This window comes from Python bivittatus, unplaced genomic scaffold, assembly GCF_059951505.1.
Source record: "Python bivittatus isolate LINGU-HERP-01145 unplaced genomic scaffold, Pbiv_v1 ctg000020_np1212, whole genome shotgun sequence".
NCBI classification, from domain to species: domain Eukaryota; kingdom Metazoa; phylum Chordata; class Lepidosauria; order Squamata; family Pythonidae; genus Python; species Python bivittatus.
The window spans coordinates 90100717-90126986 of record NW_028277030.1 but is presented as its reverse complement, the minus strand read 5'-3'; the positions used below and the strand labels follow the sequence as shown (position 1 = coordinate 90126986).

At 39.2% G+C, this 26270-nt stretch overlaps 2 protein-coding genes and 1 long non-coding RNA gene across 5 annotated transcripts in view; 1 reads left to right on the top strand and 2 right to left on the bottom strand.

Annotated features, from left to right (window-relative positions):
- The window catches only part of MTR (5-methyltetrahydrofolate-homocysteine methyltransferase), an 84869-nt gene extending 71996 nt beyond the window's left edge, over positions 1–12873 (bottom strand). For all 3 annotated transcript variants that reach the window (XR_015796686.1, XM_088143889.1, XM_088143898.1), the window contains exons 1-6: positions 12739–12873; positions 7479–7690; positions 3818–3907; positions 2420–2489; positions 906–998; positions 395–501 (exon numbers count right to left, since the gene is read on the bottom strand). Coding sequence is in view for 2 of the 3 variants with exons in the window: in XM_088143889.1 (XP_088000015.1) it covers positions 395–501; positions 906–998; positions 2420–2489; positions 3818–3907; positions 7479–7690; positions 12739–12793 (627 nt within the window). In the remaining variant the exon portion in view is untranslated. The remainder of the gene's footprint in view (positions 1–394; positions 502–905; positions 999–2419; positions 2490–3817; positions 3908–7478; positions 7691–12738) is intronic.
- A 196-nt stretch (positions 12874–13069) lies between these two features.
- On the top strand, positions 13070–16725 carry LOC112541868 (uncharacterized). The gene is made up of 2 exons (XR_003085816.2): positions 13070–13181; positions 15800–16725. It is a non-coding gene; the product is annotated as an uncharacterized LOC112541868 (long non-coding RNA).
- The window catches only part of ACTN2 (actinin alpha 2), a 55022-nt gene continuing 45183 nt past the window's right edge, over positions 16432–26270 (bottom strand). The window contains exons 18-21 of the mRNA XM_088143879.1: positions 23421–23567; positions 19751–19816; positions 18274–18432; positions 16432–17153 (exon numbers count right to left, since the gene is read on the bottom strand). Of these exons, the coding sequence (XP_088000005.1) occupies positions 16995–17153; positions 18274–18432; positions 19751–19816; positions 23421–23567 (531 nt within the window). The 3' untranslated portion in view covers positions 16432–16994. The remainder of the gene's footprint in view (positions 17154–18273; positions 18433–19750; positions 19817–23420; positions 23568–26270) is intronic.

Sequence of the window (26270 nt, the reverse complement as noted above, 5' to 3'; positions counted from 1 at the left end):
ATAAGGTTCAGGTCTGAGACTATTTGCTTCACTTTACTGTTATGACTTTGTATGAGAATTCCAGAAAAACAGATAAAGGCAATTGTGTCCCCTTTTTCCCTTCCATTTCTAAAACCTCTCTTTAGTCAAGGGAAAAGTACATTTTTAAAATCTCATGACAAAGATTTCCAAATCTGAACTGCCCACACCATAAACCAGGGGACAGCATTATCCTCAACCTTTGCTGGTTTAAAGAGAAACCAAACTCTCATTTTAAATAAAAGGTTATCTGCCAGCACAGACTGCCTCTATTAACATAGGCAGACAATGACTTTCTTTTCACATATCATTGGGAGTGGGCATTGTCATTATCAACTGTTCAGTATGCTTCTAAGATTCTACTTGGAAAACTCACCTTGGCATTGGCTGTATCAAAAATGGTTTCAACCAGCATGATATCTGCTCCACCATCTAAAAGACCTTTGGCTTGTTCAGTGTACGCATCTACCAGTTCATCAAAAGCTAAAACACAGCAACAGATAGTTACAACAGTGAAAAATGTACTTTCCAGTTCCAGCTGGAAATGTGACACTCAGATGCTCCATACCTGGTGGATATGAAGGAAGGTTGTATTGTAATTCCTTATAATTTGGGGTACTATATGATAGCATCTGATGGGCTATCAGATATTACTGAATGTTTGCTTGGCTACTTAAAAAATACCCGGGCCTCTTCTAATCTGTCATTAATTATGAATTTATTAACTGTAACCAAACATGAAATAAAACTCAAAGTGGAAAATCTTTAGATTTGTTGAAGTTTTGAGTTAATATGGCAGAATTGGAATTAGAATTAAACTGACATAAGCAGGTAAAGCCAAATTAATAATCATTCTCAGTTTTAAGATTATCAATGGAAATACTTACTAACATTCCGGTAATCAGGTCTTTCCACTGACGGGGAAACAGAAAGTGTCTTGTTTGTGGGGCCCATTGCCCCAGCAACATACCTTTTACTTCCTTAACAAAGGAGAAAAGCACAGCCATATTTATATGACAAGCTTTGGATTGTAAGACAAAGAAATACAAAATATCAGCCAATATCTGACCTTATGGTCTTCATTTGTGTGTTGTAAGAGAAAATAATGACTGCCTTCCTGAGACTGGATGATCCATTCTACCAAGAAAGGACTTGCCAGAGATTGCCTCTGAGTATAGAGGTCTACCTCTACGAATCCCCACTCACTATAATAATGACCATTATTTTACGTTATAAATGAACAAAATCCTGAAGTGAACACCAAAGATAGGGATGGGTAAACTGTGACCCCAGAATTATAAGTGGCCACTGAACTTTTAGCTTTTAAAAACCCTTTAAATGGCGCTGCCAAATTTTGATTTCCTACCATTTTGCAATAGGAAGCCCATGAAAAGAATAGCATAATCCTAAAATAAACTTATCACCATTTTAAGAACTAAAGAAAGCCCCAAATTTCCTATTCTAAAGCAGGAAAAAAATAGAAAATGTTGACTTCACACATGCACATGAAGGCCTACTTTGTGTTAAGACTTCGCCTACTCTCATATTGTCCCCACTCTAAATCACTAAGTGTGGTCTTGGCCAAAGTTCACATTTCTGGTATGGTGCTGTATGCTCATAGCAGGCATATGAGGGTCTGGATGGGGAAGAACAGGGTTCAGGTTAATCTTGCAAGAGAGAGTGACTTTAGCTTTTAAGGCCTCCTGGATCTGGTGATTTCCATCTTTAGTTCTGGATGGGTTGCATAGAATCAGTAAGCAATTTGGGGGTTCTCCTGGACTCACAGCTCCTGTTCGAAAAGCAGATAACAGCCACAGCCAGGGGGGCCTTTGCACAGCTTTGTGTTGTGCACCAACTGCACAACTTCCTGGATCAAGACGCACTGCACACCTTCACTCATGCTTTGGTCACCTCCCAAATAGATTATTGCGATGCTCTCTACATGGGGCTGGCCTTGAAGAACATCTGGAAGCTCCAATTGGTCCAGAATACAGCAGCATGGGTGTGCCTTCTAATGCTCATATTACATCTTTGCTCCACAAGTTGCATTTATTATTTCACACAGTATTGAAAGCCATCAGAACATGGACCTTAGAAAATTCAGCTTGGCATGAAAATAAATAAGAAAGAAAGGTAGACTCAAAAGATCAAAAACTAATTAAAATGGGTATTGGTGAAAATACAGAAATTAAAAAGTGCTGCTAAAATTCAGGGAGTTATAATCCCAAAATATCAGGTGGACACCAAATTAGGTAATGCTGCCCTTATTAACAGTATATGCTTATCACTCTTCATTGAAGGAAACTTCTAGTAATATGGTGATTTAAACCACAGTCAACCTTCATTAACAACCCTGGATAACTCGTGATATAAATGCAAATCAGCATGTCAAGTTACTCACCTGTCTCAGCAGTAACATCATCAGCTGCTTTTCGAGCTATCTGTGCTGATATTTTATTTAACCGATAAGCCTGATCAGCCGATTGGGAGGTAGGTAGTAGATACAAAAAAAAAAAAAGTAATTATCTTCATTTCACTGCACTGAACCCTCCTTTATACTTCTGCAATCAAAAGGTCTTATACACAGGCACACTTGTGATCCTAATACTATCACCTAACTGTAACAGTCTCCATATTGTTTAGAAGAACCAACTGGCAAGAGCTAATCTTAGGACAGGAAACACACTGAAGCCACAATGAAATGGAACAGAAATTATGCCAGTCCACTGTACATGGGTGATTTTTTAAACGTATTTAGGAATTTCTACTTCTGAAATGAATCAGGATGGGCAAGGGCAGGACATGGGCAAAGAAGGGTTTATACACTGTGTTAAGCCAAAATGGGGTTTACATATTTCTGGCTTAGAGATAAGTGAACCAGATCAAGGTGTAAGGCAGATGCTTGAAAATAGAAACAAAAGGTTCTGAGATTTGTTTCTTGGCTGCATTAGAAAAAGCAGTTAGGGAATTTGCAAACCCATGGATTATTCATTTAACATTATAGTTCACAAACACCTTCAAAACAGCACTGTTACAAATGAATTTATCTCAGTGATCTAGAAAATGATGTCAGCTAAAACACAAAATAGGATTAAAAACAGCCTTGTTGAGATGATTCATTTAAAAAAAAAACACGTCTTGGCTGCTATTCACATCAAACAACAGGATATGAAAGGTGGTACAGTCTTGCAAAGATGCAAACATCTATCACTGCAGATATGACATCTGTTTGTTTTTTTCAAGGAGAAGAAAAATGATTTAACAAAAAAAGAACTTCACTATTCAAACTGAATATCTTAAGGTCCTCACCTAGATAAGAGCGTTTTAAAGATTAGTTTACATAAACCTACTTCAAAGCCACACTGTACAAGCCCCAACAGTGATGGGAAAGAACAAATATTTACAGTAACAAGGTTGGAAATAACCAAGCAAAGCATTGCTGTTTTCACAATTAGGCTCCTTTGGCAAATAATCAAGTGAGACACAAGTGGCAAATGAATGGTGGATTATTGCTGCCCTTAATCCTTGCGGGTTCTTTCCTGTTCATCAGTCCTAATTTGCAAAGCTAAACAATCTTTTATCAAAAGTAAGCAAATCAAAACTAAGCTATCACAGACCTGATGGAGTTCTTAGATAAAGTTTATATATTTCCCGGGAATGTAGATGCCACTATATAGCATCCTTCCCTTCCCAACTTACAGTCTAGACATATTGACCCCAGTTTCCATGATTCCCAGCCAGTCAAAGCCCAGTCAAAGGAAAACCCAAACTTGACAAGTAAGAAATCCAGAACTCTCACCAGATGTTCAAGGCCATAGTCAGCTTGTGCTATTTTAGTGCTGCTGAAAGTGTTTGTCTCAATGATATCAGCACCAGAAAGCAAGTATTCCTGTAAGAAAAACAGAACAATTGACGCTTTGACATTCAGGTACCTGGGAATGGAACGCATGATACAACCAGATACAGCCAGAGTTTGTTGAAAAATGAACTCTTTCTAGAGGCTACTAGTTTAATTTCCTGCAGGAATGTTTCTAAATAATGCTATTGTTGGGGGCATGATGGGACATCAAGAGGACTTAGAGCCTCCACCTAGATGCTGCTTGGGGTCTGTAGACCCACCCACACACCAAATCTAGTAAGCTGAAGAACAACACAAAACAAAGTTCGTCTTAATTATTCAACAGCCAGAAAACCGAACTTGTAGTCAATGGCTACTGAATAGATGGTTGCTTTAATCAAGTCCAAAGGTATATTATCAATAAGCGAATACTAGCTTCTTGAATAGACTATACATAGTTAACAGTTTGTCTACCATTGCTGGTCAAGTAACTAGGTATAAAATGGGACATTCTCTCTGATCACTTTTAGTTCTATTATTAATCTTCTGAGATTAGAGGGAAAGCTTTAGAAATCCTCCCAACTGCAAACTCAGCTAATGTTTTTTCATTATTTGAACAGCAGGAGAGGAAAATCTACCATATATTATATAACTAAATTATAACTGAAAAAGGCAACAGCAGCAATTCCTCTTCCATATTCATGTTGCTACACTCTACAAAGAAATGTTCAGTTGCATTCCAGATTTGGAGGCTCCAATATGACTGTCTGGCTCAGTTTAAACTCTCCTGTTTTTGTTTTTTTTTCCTCAGCAGCGAAGAAAATAAATGAGGACAAGGGTAATTACAGCCCATTATATTTTAATCAAAATGCTACCAGGGAGAATTCCCAATTTGGATTTTCAGTAAAATTGACTGATAATTGAAAATATTTCTCTGCATACCCAATCTTTTTTAAAACTAAGGAAGGATTAATGTTTTCAAGGGTGTGTGTGCCAGCCAAGTCCATAATGTCTTTGAGCAGCATACAATGTTAAAATCTGAAGAGAAAAATAAAAACATGACTCTCAATTCCCCATATGTGTGTGTGGCACGTGTATGGGTATGGGCATAGGAATGAATGGAAGCCAGTGTGGTAAAATAGTTCAGGTTTATTTATTTATATTTAATCAATTTATACATATTGATGGATAAATTGATGGATCAATTAATTAAAGGTTAAGCTGCTGGACTAGGAGTGGGTTCTAGTCCTCTCTTAGGCCCAGAAACCTAAGGTTGACTTAATTTAGGTCAGTTGCTCTCTCTCTCAGGCTGAGACTGGGAAGTTGAAAAACTTCTATCTGCCTACCTGCACTGAACCAGCATAACCTTCAATAAAGAGGTCTTCATCCTACACTGGACTCCTTTGGATTGTTCTATCCATCCATCCATCCATCCATCCATCCATCCATCCATCCATCCCTACACATATATTTTGCCATTAGCATCTGAAACATGTGCCCTTCTCTAGTGCAAATAAAACCTAGAACCTGAACTGGGGTTTCAAACATTTGTGCACACTGGGCAGGGTGGGGGGGAAGGGTTAATGCAATGGTAAAAAAATGTAATGCATTTGCCTGGCATCTGCAAATGTATAAATAATTACTTTAATTTCATTAAAATGGCAATATATCTCATCGCAGGAGGGAAGACCATGTCCAATTAATCAATGTGTCTTCTCACAGGTAGAAGTTGTCAAAGGACCACTTTACTGTAATCCCCCTGCTGGTGACTGTCATATTAATGCATACACAACTCGTCTTTTTCAAGGAGCAGATTGTATATGTAGCTATGTTATTTATCTTGCCTTAACACATGATACACAAAGAACGCCTGTGGCACAGGGCTTGCTGTGGAGTAAATGCAGACTCAATTTAGCACTCCCATCCCTGGGACACTGCAGCCCCCGAGACACAAACTCTAGCTAGACAGACAGATACCCCTCTCACACCAGCAACACTGTTTATTTGCTTGCTTTGGCTGAGAGGCCCATCTGAAAACTCTCTTGGCCAGGAGCTGACAATGCAGCATATTCTGCCATGCCATTTGGTCAAACCATAAAGTCGCCAACTCAAAGAGCTACTTTGGATCCTTAAGCCCCAATGGAGCACAAACAAAAAGGTTTGGATCACACCCTAAGCTTTTAATGCCATGCAATTCACAAAAGATAAAGGCACGTGAATGTTTTCGAAAACAGAGCCTGCAGTAAAACACCGAAGCCTATCCCCAACGCACAAATGTGCTTGTATTTAAAGGCTGAAACCCATCTGGATAGTAACTTTTTAGAAATCAGAGAAATTTTTTTTCCTCCATTCCTCTTTGGTAGTGCTGTTTAAGCACCAGGGAATTACAATGTGGGACAGGATGCCTGGCCTCAAACTCAGAATTTTAATTCACCTTTGCACACCTTCTGCATAAAGAATCCCCAGATTGCACAAACCCTTTGCATTCCAAACTGAGAGGCACTGGTGTAGTGGTTAAAGTGCTGGCCTAGAAACCAGGAAGCGGTGAGTTCTACTCCTGCCTTAGGCATGAAAGCCAGCTGGGTGACTTTGGGTCAGTCACTCTCTCTCAGCCTAATCCACCTCACAGGGTTGTTATTGTGGGGAAAATAGGAGGAGACAGCATTATGCATGCTGCCTTCAGCTGTACAAAATAAAAGGCAGGATGTAAATCTGATCAAATCCTACAATCCAACCTGCCTCAAAACTCCCCTCCACCCTGCCTTTCCCCATTCTAGATGTTCACAGCCAAACTCCTCTGCCACCCAGAGGATTTCTTCCCTTTCAAATGGCCCTCTGTGAACCATGACATTCTCTTTTCAGATAATGAATTATTCTAATATGTGCACAAAACAGCAGGCAAGCCTTTGAGTCTATTCAAAGGAATAAATAGCCTCAAGAACTGTTCAATAGTGAAGTGAGAATCAGTGCCCTGAAGACCTAACTCTGGAGTGAGTTGCAAACAAGAACATTTGTTTCCAACAGGTGCCTGAGACAGTTTCAAGTTGCACGCTATTTTGGGAGTCCGAAATGGCCGGGTAACACCATTGCCCTGATACGGATTGTAGGATTTTTCTTGTGACCAACACAGGAAGTATTTTTTCTAATACTACTTACCCTTTTTTTTTCAAATGTGGGATCTTAAAGATGCCTATTCACCAGATAGATGAATAAGAGCTAAAACTTACATGCTCTTAATGGTTTTCAGCCATTTATTCTTTTCTGAGGGTCCATAAATGCAAATAATGATACAATATCACAAAATAGGAATTCATCAATATATTTGACAAAGAGTAAAAAATATGAGTGTAATCCAGTCCCATTCAAATTAGTGAAAATGTTCTATCCATTATCATTTACTCTCCAACTCTGTTGTCTTTTTCACTGACCAAATAAAAATGTGTAACAGATACTCAGCAGTCATCTTCATATGCCCCTCATCTGCAAAACCATTTTTGAGGAATGTGCCCATAATTGTGCTCTATCTAGACCACCTAAATGTAGCTCTCAAAAGTTGTTACACATGTCAGAAGAATCAATAAATTCTTTCTAGTACAAAACTCACAGAACATGCTGCACTCACCTTGTGAATTTTGTAGATGATATCAGGCTGAGTTATGCTCAGCAGGTCATTGTTTCCCTTGAGTGGTTTCAGGTGATCCTTAAATTCCTGACCTCGAAATTCCTCTTCTCCTAAGGAATATTGCTGGATCATGGTCCCCATGCCTCCATCCAAAACCATAATGCGCTCCTGCAGAATGGATTCTATTTCCTCTTTCAGGGTTTTTTTGGCATCTGCATTATGACAATGTTTAGAAAATTCTGCATTCAAAGCAATTAGCATCTCTTCTCGCAATCAGTCATAGGCTCTAAAATATTGTGGATTGTGAACATGCTGCCCTGAGTAAGGCATTGGCGTTAAAAGGGCAGATATACATTTTATATAAATAAAATAAATATAGCGATCAGTATTGTTGCAACAAGAATGAAGACACAAAAGTAGGTCATGGGCTAGCTACCTTCTGAAAGAGGGCTAACTTAAAGATTGAGACCCAGAGCTGCTAGAACTGCAACATCTAGTATTTTCAGCACAAGTGAAGGGCCTCAGATTGGAGAAGCCCTCATTTAATGTTATTTCAAGAGGAGAAACAATGCAATTTTACTAAGTACATGAACCCTTTTCAGGTATTTAAGCTCTACAAGCTTAAAGTAGTTTAAAATCATGTACAGCTGATGGGTCCTATGAAATTGTATTTGGATAAATGCAGGTTTTGAAATGTAGGCTTTCCCCTACACTTGGCCAACATCCCTGGCTTCTCTTATCTGCCTGTTGCATGAGCGCTTGCAAATCACAGACTTGTTACTTCCTGCTTTGGATTTTCTTCTTCATTCCTCCCTTGCCAGGAGCAATCTGAAAAATCTGTACACAGCATATTGTTTTCTTTGCTGCAGTTGCTCTCTGCACGGGTGGTACATTTAGCCTAACAGGGGACAGAGAACGCTTCAGATCTGGAAAATATGGGGCAGCTCAGAAGGCTGTGGTTTCCTGTCGTCTGCTAAGCTGTCAGGGAAGTACAGTAACAACCAACAACCAACAACCAAAAATCGATCAGAAACAACCAACAGACTATTACAACCACATGGCATCTCCGTAGCACACAAACCAACTAAGGGCCTCCAAAACATCTTAAGCGAACCAAAAGACCCAGTAGCCCAAGAAGAAAATACAGGAGTCATCTACAACATACAGTGTAAGGACTACAACAAACACTATGTAGGACAGACAGGCAGAAGGCTGGCAGAGCGCATCCATGAACACCAACTAGCAGTCAGAAGACACAATGAAAACTCCTTAATCTCACAACACATGCACAGACATAACCATAGTTTCAGCTGGGAAATTGTCAGCATTTTAGACCAAGCTAAATCCAAAAATGCCAGGGAATTCCTGGAAGCTTGGTATTCAGACAAGGTAGCCATCAACAGGCATATAGAGATAAACAACATCTACACACTATTCAAAAGAGGCAATAAAAAGGAAACAAAAGACCAGAACATCTCCTCACCAGCAATCACCACCCAGATAAGCAGAGATTAACATCAAGATTATCACCAGACATACAAACAAACAGTAAACAATACCCTAATCAAGGAACTACCAGAAAACAACAACACCACCAACGCAGGCAGGGCAAGCCACTATATATAAACAGAGAGCAAACTCCACTCCATTCTAGCACTGAAGATGTTACCTAGCCGGGTAACAAAACGTTTGCAAGAAAACAACCAAGCTCAGAAAACAACCAAGCTCAGGAAACCCCAAGGACTCCACAGTTCAACCCTAGGCTACACACACTCTCTTCTATAAATACAGTAGAAAACAGCAACCCAAATCTATGCCTGCTTGTTTTGAGTTCAACTTGCTCCCAAGTAATAATGCTTCTGTCTGTCTGTCTGTCTACCTAATAGAAGACTCTTGGCAGCTCACAATAATAAACAAAACATAATAATCAAAGAAAACAACTCTTACAAATGCATTAAAACATCCCAAAACCATACATGGCATCAGGTTCCAAAAGCCTTCTGGAAAAGCTGTTTTCAACTTCTTCCCAAACGCCAATAATGCTGGAGATAGGTAGACCTCCAACAGGTCATTTCAGAGGTGCTGAAGCCTTTCATGGCATAGGGCCAGATTATCCTGAGGGACCATCTATCTCCAGCTATATCTCTCAGTCCGGTGAGATTGGGCAGAATGGGCATGCTTTGGATCCCATTGACTGGGCAGTATCATCTAGACCCTAAGTTGATGGTTGAGACCCTGCTGGATAGGGTTTTTTGTTGATATGGCTGGCTTTGGGGTGCTTAGGAATTCTTTGTTTTTACCATACTACATTGTTCTAAAACCAATTTTATTGTTGATTAAATAAATACATTCTGGATATTTTTCTCTAATAATTTCTGCTTCAATTTTGGTGATTACTTGAGGACAATCATTAGTTGTGAACCAATATCATCTGAAAAAATGCATCAAGGACCTATGTTTCCATCTGACCTACATCTCTTGACAAATAAAATGAACCATGATTATCTCAGAAGAGAGATTACAATTTTTTTCCTGAAGTATCAAGTTGCATAACCAGCAAAAGGGAACCCCAGGCCTACAAGCAGATGTCCTTGGGATGTTTCTTAAACCAAAGTATTTACTGGACATTAGGATAAAATGAAGTTCAGGAAACCTTAGGAAAAAAATCTCAAAACCAGCATTTCATTTTAAAGTGGAACAGCTAGAGGTATTGTAAGAAAGGGACTGTTCTTCCTTCCACCCTATTTAGGAGGGAGGGGGAAGGAGCCAAGACATCAGTGAGACAGCAGCTTTTACAAATAGCTCCTCCAAATTCATTTATACCTATCTTTATTATCATCTGGGGGTTTAATTTTATGCCATTTACAACTAATCCCCTTCTCTTCAGGATAATAACTGGCCAGAGAGATAAACTTACTGGAGTGATAAGATGGGGAATCGACAAAAACAGTCTGGAGAAGGACAAGACTATATTAAAGAGCAAAGGCTTCCATCTTATTTCACGCTAGAATGTTTCTTCTAGGAAAAAATAAACTTCTTTTTTTGGAGGAGTGTGGCTGGAGGAATTCTAACAGCAGCAATGCCCTACTAGGGGTACTGCAGGAAGGCTTGTGGGATAGCATTTGGGAACAGCAGTATTTCTCACTTCACTAGCAGGTCAGAGGAGTGGTGCCAATTCACTGTACAGGCAGTCCTCAGTTGACGATGGTAAATGGTAATGGACCAGCAACTCCATCTTGTGACTTCCTGAAGGCTTCCCCACTGACTTTACTTGTCGGAAGCCGGCTGTGAAGGTTGCAAATGGTGATCATGTGACCGTGGAATGCTGTGATTGTCATAATTGCCAAGCACCTGAATCTCAATTGAGTGACCACAGGGACACTGTGACAGCAGCAACTTCAAGGATCAGTCATAAGTTTCCTCATTCAGCACTGTCATAACTCTGAACAATCGCTGAGCGAGTGGTCACTAAGCAAGGACTATCTGTACACATCAACAGCTTAATGCATGTATAATTCATCACATGCACAGACTATGCTGAACATGCATACTTCTAATACAGCTTTAATAAAACACATTTTCAAGTAGGTCTGAATGAAACCAGGACATGGAGATAAGCTCTGCCCCATTACTTGTCAAAATTTCAGAACCACTTTGGCCAACATCTATGACAAAGACCAATCATGAATGGAACAGCACATACTTTTGAATAAGCATTCCTTCTTTGTCTCACTTTTAGGCGTAGCTACAAATTCAACAGGAGCTCATTTTCACTGGGGAAGCCTTTACATGCCCTCCCACCAACAGCTAGAGCATAAGAGGAGGAACTGATTCAGCCTCAGAGGTCCCTGGGAGATGGGACTTCACCCTCACTGTCCAGAATGGCCACCCTTGCCTTCATGCAGGGCCAGACACTCTGTGGCTGGGCTCTGCTTTTTCTCATTTTAAAACTGGCCTATAAAAACCATCAGTGGTGTGATGGTAAACAGTGCCATTGCTGGGAAGGACAAAAATTAACTGCCCTTACTTGGTGGGGTGGAGTTTATATGGTTGGGTTTTTTTGTAGAATAGATGCATTAAGCCTCGTGAGGCATACAGGTGTCCTGGGTATCTCCAGAACCGGAGCCCCAGCTGCGCAGACAAATGGCACCTGCTGCAGTCAGAACCACGTGCTTAAGGGAAAGATGCCTTATTCGGACTGCCCAGTAAATACATGAAACCAGGGAGGAAGTGGAAAGCACAAATACAATGTCAGGATTTTTCTTTTTATGCTATTTTGGGTTCAGAGGGAGAAATCACACACTGGTTTAAGTGGTAGAACCTTGTGATTTTACACTACAAGTATCACTCTGGATTGCAGGCTTGTGACTTCATACAAAAGTACCTGTCAAAAGTGACAGGTACTTTTGATTTCATACGAACAAAGTTCAGCGGCAAACATAAAGAGCACACCAAAATATATACCTAGCTTTTGCTTCTACATGATAAACTGCATGATAATTTTAGCACCATTAACCGGGAAAGCTCCCCAAAACGATCGTTTGTATCCAAGCAAAATACCGATCTGCTCGAGTCACATGCTCACACAGAGAAAAGGCAGGCAAGCGCCCCAGAAGAGTTACACGTGGTTCACAAAACAAGTAGGTTGATGAGTCTTAATATCCAAAGCACAGAAACGTAGAGGGAGACTGGAAGACGGTTCGCGGCGTCTTTCACTACCAGGTTCTTGCTATGTCTCTTGCTATCGTCAAGCTCGGCTTAGCCGCATATTCTTTAACCTACAAGCTTCATTGCATCATTTTCTGAGGTCCAGTACAGCTACAGTACTCAAAGCGAGAGAGATGCAGATACTGACTAAACGTGCATCGAGAAGCAAATCGATACTTTTGATTCTTAATTTAATTCATCCGGGCTTGAAAAGACTTTAGCTCGCCTTCAGAAGTTCAATGAAACCCTTCCCCTTTTGATATTTATAGGGGGGAACTAAAAAAACAAGAAATGCCAGGTGCAATATATCTGAAGTACTAAAATTCATTGAGCCTACGGTTCCTGTACAGCATATGTAGTAAGTCCCCTCCCGACACAGAATACCCTAAGTAAGTAGGTAAGGAAGAAAAAAATTAAATAGCCCATCCAGGAGGACGCGGAGTATAGCGGAGCACGCGCGCTCTGCGATTCCCAGACCTAGAAAGAGCAAAGTTAGAATCTTTGCGCCCTGCAAGCCCTCGGGACCTCACAAATGCCTCCTGGAAACACGCACCGTGGGATTCCTGGCTACCCCGCTGCTCGGCCAACCCGTGAATCGTGGGCGACATCCTTTGGGAACAATCTTCCAAATGCAGAAGGGGAGAATTCCAGCTCCCGGGCTAGAATGGCGGGAGATACGGCAAGGAAAGCGCCTGCGTGCGCGTCACTGGCTGCGCAGACGCACATGATCCTGCTTTAATGTGCCCGCGGTACTGTAGAAAAGTTACGTTGCTCTGAATGTTGCAACGAGGGAGGCGTGGAAGTGGTGTGTTGGAGCTCCGAACCTTTGGACTGCTGTGTGTTCATGTAATTTTTCCAATCATTAAACGCGTCCTGTTTCCAGGCTTCCGCTGTATTTCCAGAAGTCATGTCTCAAGCGGTTTATTTATGGACAGATCTTTTTTTTCAACCAAAGGGACAATGATAGAAACACACAGCGGGCTCTTCCATATTTGTGTGAGTTTGCAAAACAAAAACACCATTTGGGAGGGCGATTAGGATCAAGATTCAGACCTTGGAAACTCTTTTCCAGCTTTAATCTTTTAAGGGAGTAAGGCGTAGGGAAGGAAGTTAAAATTCCTTCCGTGGCCTCAGTCCGAATGGAAGGAGGGCATGATTGCTTATTGCAATGGCTTAATCTGGTTTCATTTGGTGCTTTATCCGCCCTAATAACACAAGCCTTCGGGGGTCTAACTGCAGACTTTCTGGAGTGGTTTTTTTTTTCCCCCTGCAGCCGGATCCAGCCCATTTTCTTTGCAGGGTTTTCCCTGCACATCAAATTTGGCCCCATTCGGTTCAGTTTGGGGGGAGTTATCCTGCTTTTCGTCATCCCGAAGCCTTCTTCATAGTTTCCAGCATTTATTTGCGTTGGAAAAGACTAAAAAAGGCTTCCAAAAGTATTTTCCTTTTAAATTAAAAACTGAATGTTTAGAGCAGTGTTTCTCAACATTAGCAACTTTAAAGATGTGTGGACTTTAACTCCCAGAATTCCCCAGCCAGCTTGCTGGCTGGGGAATTCTGGGAGTTGAAGTCCATACATTTTAAAGTCGCCACGGTTGAGAAACACTGGTTTGGAGAAAAGGATTTAGGTCTGGCTGTGGCTATTGTCTTATTAACTGCCACCTCCAAAATATGTTTTAAAACACATGATGCAGAGAAGGTAAGTTTTTTTTTTAATTAAATGTAACATGCCTTAATGAAGAGGAATCTCAGCCACTCTGCCGCTACTTGTATCGCCTAGGTTACGTGAGAGGAATCAACCGGCGAATGCTAATTTAAAAAAGGGACTAGCTATATCACGTATTGCAGTAAGTCAGGATTTTGTTAAACGTACCTTGTTTAATAAACAATAGTTCCCTGAGTTCGGACATTGCGCTGGGCCACATACAAGGAACCACATAATAGTTAGCATAATGTCTGAATGCAGTCACTATAGGCTTTTCCCTTGCCCAGGGTACAAAAAAAAGGGGCCCAGCTCCTCCATTATTCATTGAATATTAGAAGAAAGTTGTTCTCCTTCATTGCAAGCAGAGCACCGATACGATGCTGACACAGAGAGATCGCAGGAGAAAAGATCCCGGACAGGTGTCCTCAAACATCCAGTGCACTGAGCAAAAATAGCCAAAGATGTTATCCTTGAGACTGTACAGCCTGCTTATGTCCTTATACCTCAGTTCAACCAACCTTCTGCTGCATTCGCACATCACTATGACATCATGCAGATTATTTGGTTTTGGCTTATTTGGGTGTGTTTGTTTATTTATGCAATTTCTATAGCCGCCCATCTCAATCCAAGTGACTCTGGGCGGCGAACAATTTCAGTCATTAAAACCATTAAAGCCATTACAAATTATACATTTGTATGTGTGTTTGAGCTGTTGATAGTTGTGTAAATTATAAGAATATAACTGTGGATGCCAGTTCACACGAACTCCTCATAGTATCCTGGGAGGTCAAATATAGCATTATGTGTTCTGTAAGACACTTGGATCTGTTTTCAGCTAGGCAGAATAACAGACATGCCTAAACTTTGTGCATCACAGGAGGTGGTATCATCTAGCCAATCTTGGAAAAAGCTAAGCAGGATCAGACCTAGTAGTCCTTGGATGGGAGACCACCAACTATCCCAGACTGTAGGCTGAACTGGGAAGTAAAAAAAAAAAACCTTCAAAGGGAGCAATGACAAACTACTTTCATGTTGATGCTCTGAGACGCTAAGCTAGCACAGTCAACCCAGCGAGAACGTTCATGAAAATTCTAAAACCCTGATCAAGAGAGGACTAAACTGCTGGATTTTGTGTTGCATGTAGAGTTATTAGGATGTTGGTTCTCAAACTGTGGGTCATGACACACACACCCCCAATGAGCCACAAGCAGCTTAAAGCGGGGTTGTGAGTTTGTTTTGCAAACAAAGGTTGGCCAGTGCTCAATTATTTTACTTTATTGTGGGGAGACAGTAACAAATTCATTTATCATTTTAAGGGATCACAGTATTGCAAACTTTGAGAACCTCTCCCTTGCAGCAAAAACAACAGTGACTGACAGGAATTTGCATGAGGACAATATACTGTATGTGCCTCTTAGCTGATGGATTGCAGGCAACAGCATATTAGCGTGCAAGGTAGTCTCTAGATTAGAGATCCTCACTTGCATGAAATAGTGGGAATAAAGCTGTGCTCTGCTTTGTAGCATACTGGCCAAAATGTGCCCAAAACTAGCCAGTATTGTATCCTTACCATTGGCAGGAAATGCTGCATATAGCTGTTACTTCCTTATTTTACTGAAAAGCGTTAAGTTGACCAAAGGCCTGATGGGGTACAGATATGGCCCCATCTGATGATGATTTATAAGCACTGGTGTAAACTAGATTTAGTTAGACTTTTCTATCTTGCCTTTTTCTTTCACTCTCTACTTCTTGCTCTTTTTCTGAAGTGCATCATGCTACTTACTCGGAAGCAAATAGGGTGATTTATGATAACTCTTACTGAAACCTATAACCCAGCAAATTCCAAATACTGGACTTTCAGTAATAATATCTTTCTTATTTGTGTTGGATCGCAAATCTGTTCTTTCAGGTGGTGAACCCCTCCCGCCCCACTTTCTGACGAATCAGCTGAATCAAAGTCTTCGAGAGGAAGAAGAGCAGCAGCAGCAAGAATCAGCTGCAGTCTGGTTGGAAAAGAAAGAAGCAAAAAGAAGGTGGATGCCACACTACGTAGAATATACTAAAGCAAACTAAGAAATGGGGTGAGAACCCTGTGGCTTGGAAGAGACGCCCTAATATCAATTTAATCTCAGTAACTGAATCTGTATTAAGGCTTGAAAAGCAGACTTTATTTCAAAGGCACATTTAATAGTGTTAGATTGTACAGCTTTCTTTGCCATTTGTGTGAATATTTATGAAGTGCCTTAGACTAGTTGTACTAAAATGTCAATATTTTTAGCATTAACCAAGACCAGTTGCAGCAAAACAATGAATACACCAGAGAACAGACTTTTTAACACAATCCTAAAGTATGGAGCCCCCTCATAGTATCCAGCCAACTACAGTGTGCCCTTGTGAACTGGGCACTGATTTTAAGGCTATAACTTATCATCAACCTCTTAGAATAAACTCCAGAGGTTCCATGATTTTATGCCATTGGAAAGTCAGACTAAAAGTTCTGTGCAAGTTTCACATTAAAAACAACAAAACAGTCTCATATGATAATTTGATATGACTTGGGTTTTTATTTTCTCTTGTATATGCAGTTCCATTTGCACAAGCATACTAAACCCCAGTATCCATAGATGAAAGCATTACCATGGTATGAAAGCAAAAAGGAGGTGCATGAAGGGAGGTTGTGGAAGACTTGCATAAAATGTTCAGAATTCTTAAAACATTTCATGTGTTGAAAATCAAAGGGATGCCAGGTTTGATTTTTCAAAGTCATGTTCTGTTTTGTTTTGTGTTGTTTTGTTTTGTTTTTCCTGAGGCTTCCTAACTTGGCACTGAGAAAAAGGGTTACTTTGGGATTATCCATTTTTCATTTAAAAAGAACAACAACAACCTGATAAGGCAGAGGGCCAGTTCAGTCTGTCACTGTATAAGCTTGATCAAGTACATATAAACAACATAAAAACTTATCATGCTGCACACTAGATGGGCATAGCTCCTTATTGAACATCCCTGCTAAACTTGAGAAATTGTAGTGAGGTCAGCTTGCTTATTTTTTCAAGGAGCAAACTGGAATATATCTAGTTTCACTTGCCCACAGTGACAGTTCCCAGTTACAGATCGCTTTCCCCATACAGTGCTGATGAAAATGAGGTATAGTCCAGAGCTCCAGGAACAGCTCCTGGTCCCTTGTAGGCTGGCATCCGCTTGATGCAATACTGAGCTTGTTCAGATGGCAGTTCTCGGCTCAACTCTTCAGCAAGAATGTACGGCTGGAAGAAGTGAAAAGGAGGAATGTGATGAATCTAAGTCATACAGATTAGCCTTCTCCAATCTGGTGTCCTCCCTGTTTGCAAAATCCAGAATACTTAAATGGGCACAAGTCTGGACAAACCTGGCACTGATCCATAATACCTTCTTATGGAAGTTATTTATCTATTTATTGAATTAATATGGCCATCCAGCTGAAACAGTGACTCTGGGCGGCATACAAAAAGAAGAATTACAACAAATACAGCCTGAACAAAAACAATACATTAAAAGCCAACTAAAACAGTAAACAATGACATGGTGATCAGACTAAAATATGCTACAACTCAACCAATTGGGACTTCATTCATCTGGACCCCAAGGCCTGGAGAAAGAACGTGCCTTCATAAAGGTCTACAGGGTCGGGACCAAATGTATATATTTCTACTAGATATGCTTAGGCATTTTTATATATCACTTAAAGGCAGCTCCTTCCCAGAGCTTACATCCAACACCTGTAGGTCACTCTTTTCTGATCACTTGAAAGTCTTTATTGCAGTTGCCTAGTGAGTGGGCATTATATGATGCTGAAAAAAAATCAGGCTGAAATATCTTCCTTTTTGTGCAGAGATGCTTTAAAATTCTTTCAGCTTTATTAAAATAATGTAGGTGCCCACCCCACAAAACTGCAGCAGATAGCATGAATATGTTTTTGGGTAAAAGTCTGGAAACTGGAGACTGTTGTTGAATTTCAAAAATAAGTAGAAAATCTGTAGTCAGCAAAACTCCCAGTCCCTGCATCCTTATCTTTAATCTCCTAAAATGCTCCAAATGTTTCTGATTCCTAATTTATGTGTGGCCTTATTGCATTCCCTTACCAAAACAGCATCTCAAAAACTCAACCTTACCTCAGCCTAAAAGTTTCAATACAAATCTGTATTGTGTCTCAGAAAGTCAGCATGCAAGGTTTACGGGTTTTCCTTAGTTTGTCAAAACAATCCTGCTGCTAGCTATATTTTAAGTTTACGATCTAGGTTACAGCTCAGTTTACTTTGCATTTGGGTACCCTCTTGTTTTGCAAGGGTAGAATTTGTAGAAACAGTCACAACAAATGGAAATCCTACCTAGAGACCAAGCACTAACCTTATCTGAAGCTAGAATCCTGAAAGAAGCAATAACTTGTTCAGCAGTGTCAGTATCAGCAGTCTCTCTGGTCATGAAGTCAATAAACGATTGGAAGGAAACCGTTCCCTGACCATTGGGGTCAACTAAGGACATGATTCGGGCAAACTCGGCTTCACCCTGAAATACAATTAAAAATCAGTTATGAAAATTATAATGCAAAGAAAAATTAGAAAATTAATAAGCAAATATTCAGTATCATGTGTGATCTGCCAAATATCAGATTTCCCATGTTTTTAAGTATGCAAAAACATATTAACAGTATGCATTTTAAAGTAGGGAGGTATTATTTCACGAACATTAAACATTCTTAAGTCCATTGGAAGTGAGTGTTAGGCTGAATGTTAGCTATAGATTTCACACAAATAGTAAAACAAAAAATATATAATAAATAGGAAAGAACCCACTAGGTTTTACTGCATTGGTTGCAACCTGGAATAGGCAGGTGATCAAGACCTTGGACCAGATTGCTTCCATGCAGCCTCTCTATACCAATCCTGGGGTACACCTTGGTTTTCTGAAAAGCTCCAGCAGATAAAGCATCATAAGAGAGCCCTGAAGCATCATTGGACAAAGACAATATTGGTCCATATTTGGTCCAATTCACTCTGAGTAAGAGCCCATATTGAGGCCCACTTGGTAGCAACAAATGTCATTATTTTTATGCCCTACTGCATCCATCAATAGCTGTCCCATGGTGCCTTTTAGAGTGATCAATTCCCTGCTGGGGAGGGATAGGTCCCAGGAGCTTCTACAGGGCTACAATGAAGAGTACAGATAGTCCTCAGTTAACAACTGCCCTATTTAGTGACTGTTTGAAGTTACAATGGCACTGAAAAAGTATCTTTACAACTGGTTCTTGAACTTATAACAATTGCCGTATCCCCAGGGTCACATGATCATCATTCGGGTGCTTCGCTTCATGTGATTTTGCCTGGGCAATCATGTTTTTCTATTTTATATTATTTCTTATATCTTTTTATATGGTATTATACATAATATCATATGCAATTTTAAAATTTCAAGTTGCTCAGAATCTTTTTGGAGTCAGATGCCATCAAAATCTGACAGACAGACAGATGATAGATAGATAGATAGAATATTCAAAATTGATATGTAATGGAAACTATATGTGAATGTCATGGTAAATGTGCACAGTGTTTTAGAATGTATATATATAAACAGCTGTTTGCATAGGGTTCTAGCAATGAATAAGTCTAATTCTATACACACCTGAGAATAAAGTTCATTGTGGAGCTTCCCTTTGAGAAGGTAACTTATAAACATATTTGATATACTAGGATTTTGAGTGGGCTGAGCTTTTACCACAGGAGTTTTACAATTACATCTATAATGGGCACTCTGTTAAAGAACTTGTAGTGATAGTGCTACATGTGTAACATGGATTACTGTAACAACTGCATCTTAAAATTCATACCAAATCATAACCCATTGAAATTAAGCAGGCTCTGAAATCTTCATGGTCCATAAGCCCATTTTTCTTCTGTTGGTAGAAGGAAACGGTGGAACACAGCAAGGATGATTCAAGGATCAGAATAAAGCCATCAGAATTTCCATAAATATAGAATAGGTTCATCATCAGATGTTCATTCAAGGCCAAGGTGAGCCACAAGGAAGCAGAAGAAAGGGAGAAGTTAGATTACATGAAGCAGAAATAGTGCTAGAAAGATGCCAATGAAATATAAACACACACACACAAAAGAAAGAGGAAGTTATAAAAATATAGCATTCTTAGATAAGCCAAATTCAATTGGTAGGGCAGATTTAATGAAACATTTTTTTTAAAAAGCTACACAATACAAAAAAAATGTAATATAAGATTTGCATTTCAAGATTCTAACATTTGACAAGGACTACAGGATTGTTAAATACTGTTTTATAAAAGTGGTAAGCTATGAGTTGAAAGTACTGATTAATGGAGCCTGGAATGATTACTGCAATAATATTTAGTTTTTGCATAATTTTACAGGTGACTACCACAGGGAGGAGGAAACATTGTGTATTTCATCTTGTTTTTGTAAACCTCCCTAGAAGTTTCAGTAAAGGGTATTCATTTAATATTGTAGGTAATGCATAAAATGATTATTGGTTTTCTAATTTTATTTTGTTGTACACCATAGAACTGGGGTGGACTGGAGATTTCTTTTATGAAAAAAAACATGTTTTGTTATCTGAGTAAACACTGGTGTGAAAACTCACATCCATATACACAATTCCTTCTAGCTATTGTCATCTTATTTAAATTGAATAACCTCAAGAAAATCAAATCAAAGAGAGTAATAATTAGTTTTACGGTGCATAACTAAACCACTTTTATCAGACTTAGCCTTAGTTTTATGAGCCATTACTGATTGCTGTTCATTGAATTAAGCACTGTGTGTTTTTTATATTCTTACGTCTAAGCACATTGTCTGTTTAAAAGCTCTCTTAGAAAAAAGAGAATTCATTAGCTTAAAAGCAGTTTTATTTTCAAGTTCTAAAATAGGAGGGCTAATCAATTAAGAGCTATAGATTTTTAAGGTACGATATTGTTCATATATTAAGAGAACAGAAGATTGTTAAGAGATGAGTCAGTCGGCTGAAGGCCATTTTATAATTTGACTATTCACATGAACATATTTTACACCATTAGCCCATGTGATTTGTGTCAACATCTTAACCCAGAGATGTAGAACCTGAGAGTCCAGGGCTCATAGAAGGACTACTACCATGCCCATGGAATTCTGGAGTTTGGCCAAAGTTCAACCTTCTGTTGCCACCAAGTTGTAATGTTTAAGGAGATAGAAGGGGAAGTTGATTGAACACATGGAGAATGATCATATGAAGTGTGCTTAATAGAAATCTTGGCCCTAAGGGCTTCTCTGTTCAAGATCTTGGTTCTTTGCCTCCAGGCCCTCCAGCAGAAAGACAGGAATCATTATCACCATCATCATCCTGTCTTGGGACTTGGAAGTAAAGAATCAGGTCATCATCATCATCATCATCGTCATCATCATCATCATCATCATCATCATCATCATCGTTATTATTCCATGCCTCCCAAGCTCAGCAACCATTTTTTAGCTACCATTTTTCCATAAGTATTTTGCATTAATATGGGTTGGTGCACAGCAGTGGTGACCCATCCTAGTTCAAGGCTGCATGTTGCCCCAGACTTTTTCACAGACATCTTTTTTGCATGCATATATGCACATCCAATAATGCTGCTGAAATTTGGTTGCTAAATTTAGAAATTCACTTTTTCAGACTATTTGACAAAATTCCTACCATATTAAGTTTTAGGAAAGTATTAAAAACAGAATTATTCAAGGGGACATATTGACATCTGAATGAGGCCATCTACTTATTTATTTTTGTCATTTTTGTTTATTTTTGTTAGAACTTGATGTCATTTTGTGATTTTGATTGTTTCCTTTGTACCATAGATATTTAATTGCAAATTACTAATTGTAAGTTGCTAAGCGTTGACTGATTGCAGTGAGCTAAAACTGAATAAAATAAAATTACAATTACAATTGCTACACTGAGATTCCACTAGGCCTTCCACAAAGGCCAGAAATGTTAACCTCTTCTCTTCCAGTGACATCACTGTCACGCTCATTAAAAAACCCAAAAGTTTGAGTTGTTTTCTGCCCTTGGTAAAGGGTTTGCTTGTTCATTTTGATGAGCCAGCATAGCCATGCCACCAAAATCATTAGACAGAATGTACAGTTAAGCTATACAGTAAAGTTTGGAGCCAATTATTTCACTTAAAATTAATTTCTGTATATTTAGATGTTCAGTATAATTACAGCAGCCTCAGTAGCTCCAGTATATATACTCCTACCAATTATATCCATGTTTCAGTTATGAAAAATGGATATATGCTTCATTCTTCATTATACTTCAGTCTTTGCTTCCATTTCAGTTCCTCTTGCCCATTTTAACAAACTATGAAGAGACTTTCTTCAACAATTCTCAATAAACTCAATGTCCATAGATACTTTGGAGATAAGCTATTTATATTATATCCTAACAAACAAGTTCTGATATCTGATACTTTTACAAGGAAAAATATAAAATAGGTAATTGTTTTATGCTAAGTTAGAAGATCACATATACTGACAATAAAATACTTTTCCCAGTCATTTAACAGCTTGTAAGCTATATTTTGTGCATTTTTTAAAAAGCAACAAACATTTAATACTGAAATGAGCTGTATGCCATTATCATGATACACTCTGTGATTTTAATGGTATATTAATTGTATTGTGTAATTAGCCATACTTCATTGGATTTTTACCCCCCACCCCAAAATTATGAAAATGTTCATTTTAGTTCCTTTTTATCTTGTAACCTCCAAACCGAACTTCTTAGTGGCAATAACTAAACACAGAAGAAGAGATCATGGTGTCACTTGTACAATAAGATCAATTCATTTAAGGCAGTGCTGAGCAACTGACATCTGTTCTGATAATTATCTGAACAGGGTGGCAGAAAGAGCAAGTATTAAGGGAAGTCACCCCCCAATGAAAGAACATAGACAGCATCCTACTACATAGCCTCCTATTCTGGCCATGCCCAGGGGTCCCACCTTTTCATGGGAAGGGTTCTGCCCCTCTATGCACATAAGTACACATGTAGTATCCAAAGAACAAGTGTTTGGGTTGTTACCTTTGGTTGTGTGCATAGAGTTGAGTGAAGGTTCCTTTTCCCTCAGGAATGGGGATGCACAGAGAGGAAAAGGAAGTCTGTGGCAAGAACTTAAGGAAAAGGGATACCGCAAGGACAATGGAGAGCAAAGTTGCATGCAAGCACTTCTGAAACGTTTAGCTTTTATCCAAATGCAGAAGTTGATTAATGCCCAGGAACAGGAAGTGATCAGGAAAAAATTCCAGAGGGATCTGTGGTTGTCCTGAGATGGCCCATCCCAGCCACATCCCAAGCCAGTTAGAAACTTCTACTCAAATTTCTATTCTATTTTATATTATAATTTCTGAGTCTTAACTGTATATTCTACTCTTTTTAGAAAGGAGCAGAGAGACATGCAAATGCTTTTGTCATTCCAACTCCACAACAGAAGAAAAAACTAAAACAGATAACCATACCCTGTCAAAGTGATTAAATGATGCTCTGAATTCATTCATTTGCTGCTGGGTGATTCCTTTGGCATCTCTTGTAAGGATCTGATTCTCAACTTCATTGATAGTTCGGGCAATAGTAGTCAGCAGCAGCTCCCATCCAACTCGGATATGCTATAGCAGAGAAGAAGCAAGATACCTTAGAGCACCCCAAAGAAATAAAGCACTAAAGGCTAAGAGACCGACTGAAAATAGTCAGGCACAACTGACAGGATAGAAGATAGCAAAGCAAAACATCTTGGTCAAATGTATTATTTGCAACACTTTATATTCTGATTTTCTGTTTGCCTGCCTTGTTTGTTTTGACAACAGTCAGTTCTTGAATCATATAATCAGGACAGGCTTGCAGAATGCTAGGCAGCAGTCAAGGCCAGTTTTTAAAAAGAGGTTTAGCATTCTGGAGCAGTGTCCACAGGCCAAACAGACTAAGAGCAGATAAATTATTCTAGTCTCCTGGAGTTCTATTTGCTGATGATTGACAGACTGTGCCAGCAGATAAATCACCTGTAGGCAAATGTCATGCTGAAAACTATAGTGACTAGGCTCCCCGTCCTCATTACCAAAGCATACAGCCTATTTTAGCCACAAATATGGCCTCAGTAAGATAAGAGTAAGTTCTGTAGATATATTTATGAATGTGTCAAGAGCTGCCTAGGTCTTCCATCTAGAACATGGGCACGCAACCTTTGTAGGCCACCCTTAGCTTGTGAATGGTACTCTGGGGGCTACATTCCAACTAGTCAGTGGGGCTATAACAATGTAATGGTTGAGGATACATCAAAAACTTAATTTAAATTAATTATAAATAAATGTAATTAAATACAGTGAGCAAGATTGTGAGCCATGTTTTCTTTTTATAATTTCCCCTTTCTATCATATTAAAAATGTAGAGGAGTTCTGGCTTTGGGGACTCTGAGCAATGCTGGAGTTGTCACCTGGATGCAAAAGAAATAGGTATCCCTCTTATTCTTGGAGCTTAAAATATCTTAGCTACTCAGGTTCACAGAGGTGAAATACTTCCCAAACTACCCCTACATTATCCAGTTCAAAGTAATTACCTGAAACCCTTTTCACAAATTCCTTCTGAGTTGGACATGGCAAAAGTTATGTCACTGTCACAATTTTTGAGATTCAGTTTTCAGTATCTTTACAGTGAGTCCCTGAGGATTACTAAAGTGTGACTTATACTGCTTGCAGAGCCACTACCTGGTGGGAGAAGATTTCCTGGAAAAAATTCTATTAGGGCTCTAGCATTTGCCCTGACTTCCCTGTAGCTTCTGAAACACACTTTAAGATACTGATTCTGATAAACAACCATCTAAATGCTTTGGATCGTTCATATTTAAGAGGCATGCAAAGCCATTGACCATGATTTACAAGCCACAAGAGCTTGGTTCTCAGATCATACTAACCCAAAAATAAAATAGCTAAATTATGACTTATGATTTGCTTCTAATTATTCCAGAATCATTTTGAAACATTGGGGTACATGTTATCAGCCCTGGTTGCTGGTCACCAACTCATTACTATCCTCTACCTGCCCTCCAGACTCTTGAACAGCAGTTGTCTTCTGGCCAGCCAGGATCCCACAAATTTGGCCTTGATCCCATCATAGCATCTACCTTCAATGAAGGGTCTTTATTCATTGTATTTTTCATACATTTAGTGACAGGGTAAGGTTCTGCTTATCACAGAAACTGCCTTTTCTACTGTGTCTCATCATAAATCTCTGCGTTGACAGAATGACTTATTTACAGCAGGATATTTTTAATGGCTGTCTCTCAAAGCTGTTCCCTTCCTTATGGCACTTTCTGGGGGTAGATGAGTCCATTTGTTTTTGGCAAGTGTTCAGTGGCTGAAGATAAACAGAGGATGATTTTTGATTTCACTTTTATATATTTTTTCCAGCAGGATATAATCCAACAGAAACCTATTTTATAAATCCTGTTTATTATCATTATTTCCCAATATGAGTTGACAGGGATAGGAATGAGACATAAATCAAATAAACACATTATTGCTGGACTGCAATACTATCATGAAAACTAAGAGCAAATTCATGGCTTATTTTAAAAGCTGTTAACAATTTAGGAGTAGAGGAAGAATTCCCAACATTACAGTGCAACTACATTTAAGATTAGAAGCTGCCAAGGCATACAGTAATTTACTCTGATGAAGCTGATAAATACTTAGATCAATGTTTCATAGCAAAGTAATTTTAAAATATCATGAAAGAGCTTTCTATAACTGAAGAATATTTTAGCTATACACCACCTTTGGAACTGGTATAACAGAATGACTGCCAACCTTGATTGATCTCAAGAAGTAAGCAGTTGTACCTTTTATCATTACAAGTGTAAGCCCAATTACAATATAGTCATTTCAAAAATAATAAAAAACTGGAAATTATGTCCATGCTTCAGTGTAGTAGTTGTGATATTTTACAGGCTCACATGGCAGCACTTAGGCAACCTTGGCTGGTCCCCAAAAGCTAAGCAGGATGAGATATGGCTGGTGCTGGCTGGGAGACTACCAGGAAACCTCAGAGTTGTAGGTTTAGCATGCTGTGTGAACCTAGACATTGTAGCTTACTGAACAAACCATCATTAAGGAAACAATGTCTTTGAATCAGATCTGGGTTAAGCCCACCTATGTGCTACTCTCAGGCTTAGTGTGACTGTTATTTTTCCAGATAAAAGATTTTTCACCTGAAAGCTCTTGACCTTCCCCAAAGCTTCACAGAAAGGCTCAATGCTATTTCCCCCCTCTTGCAAGATTCATGGGGCATGGACCAGACAACAAAGCTTTTCAGTGGTG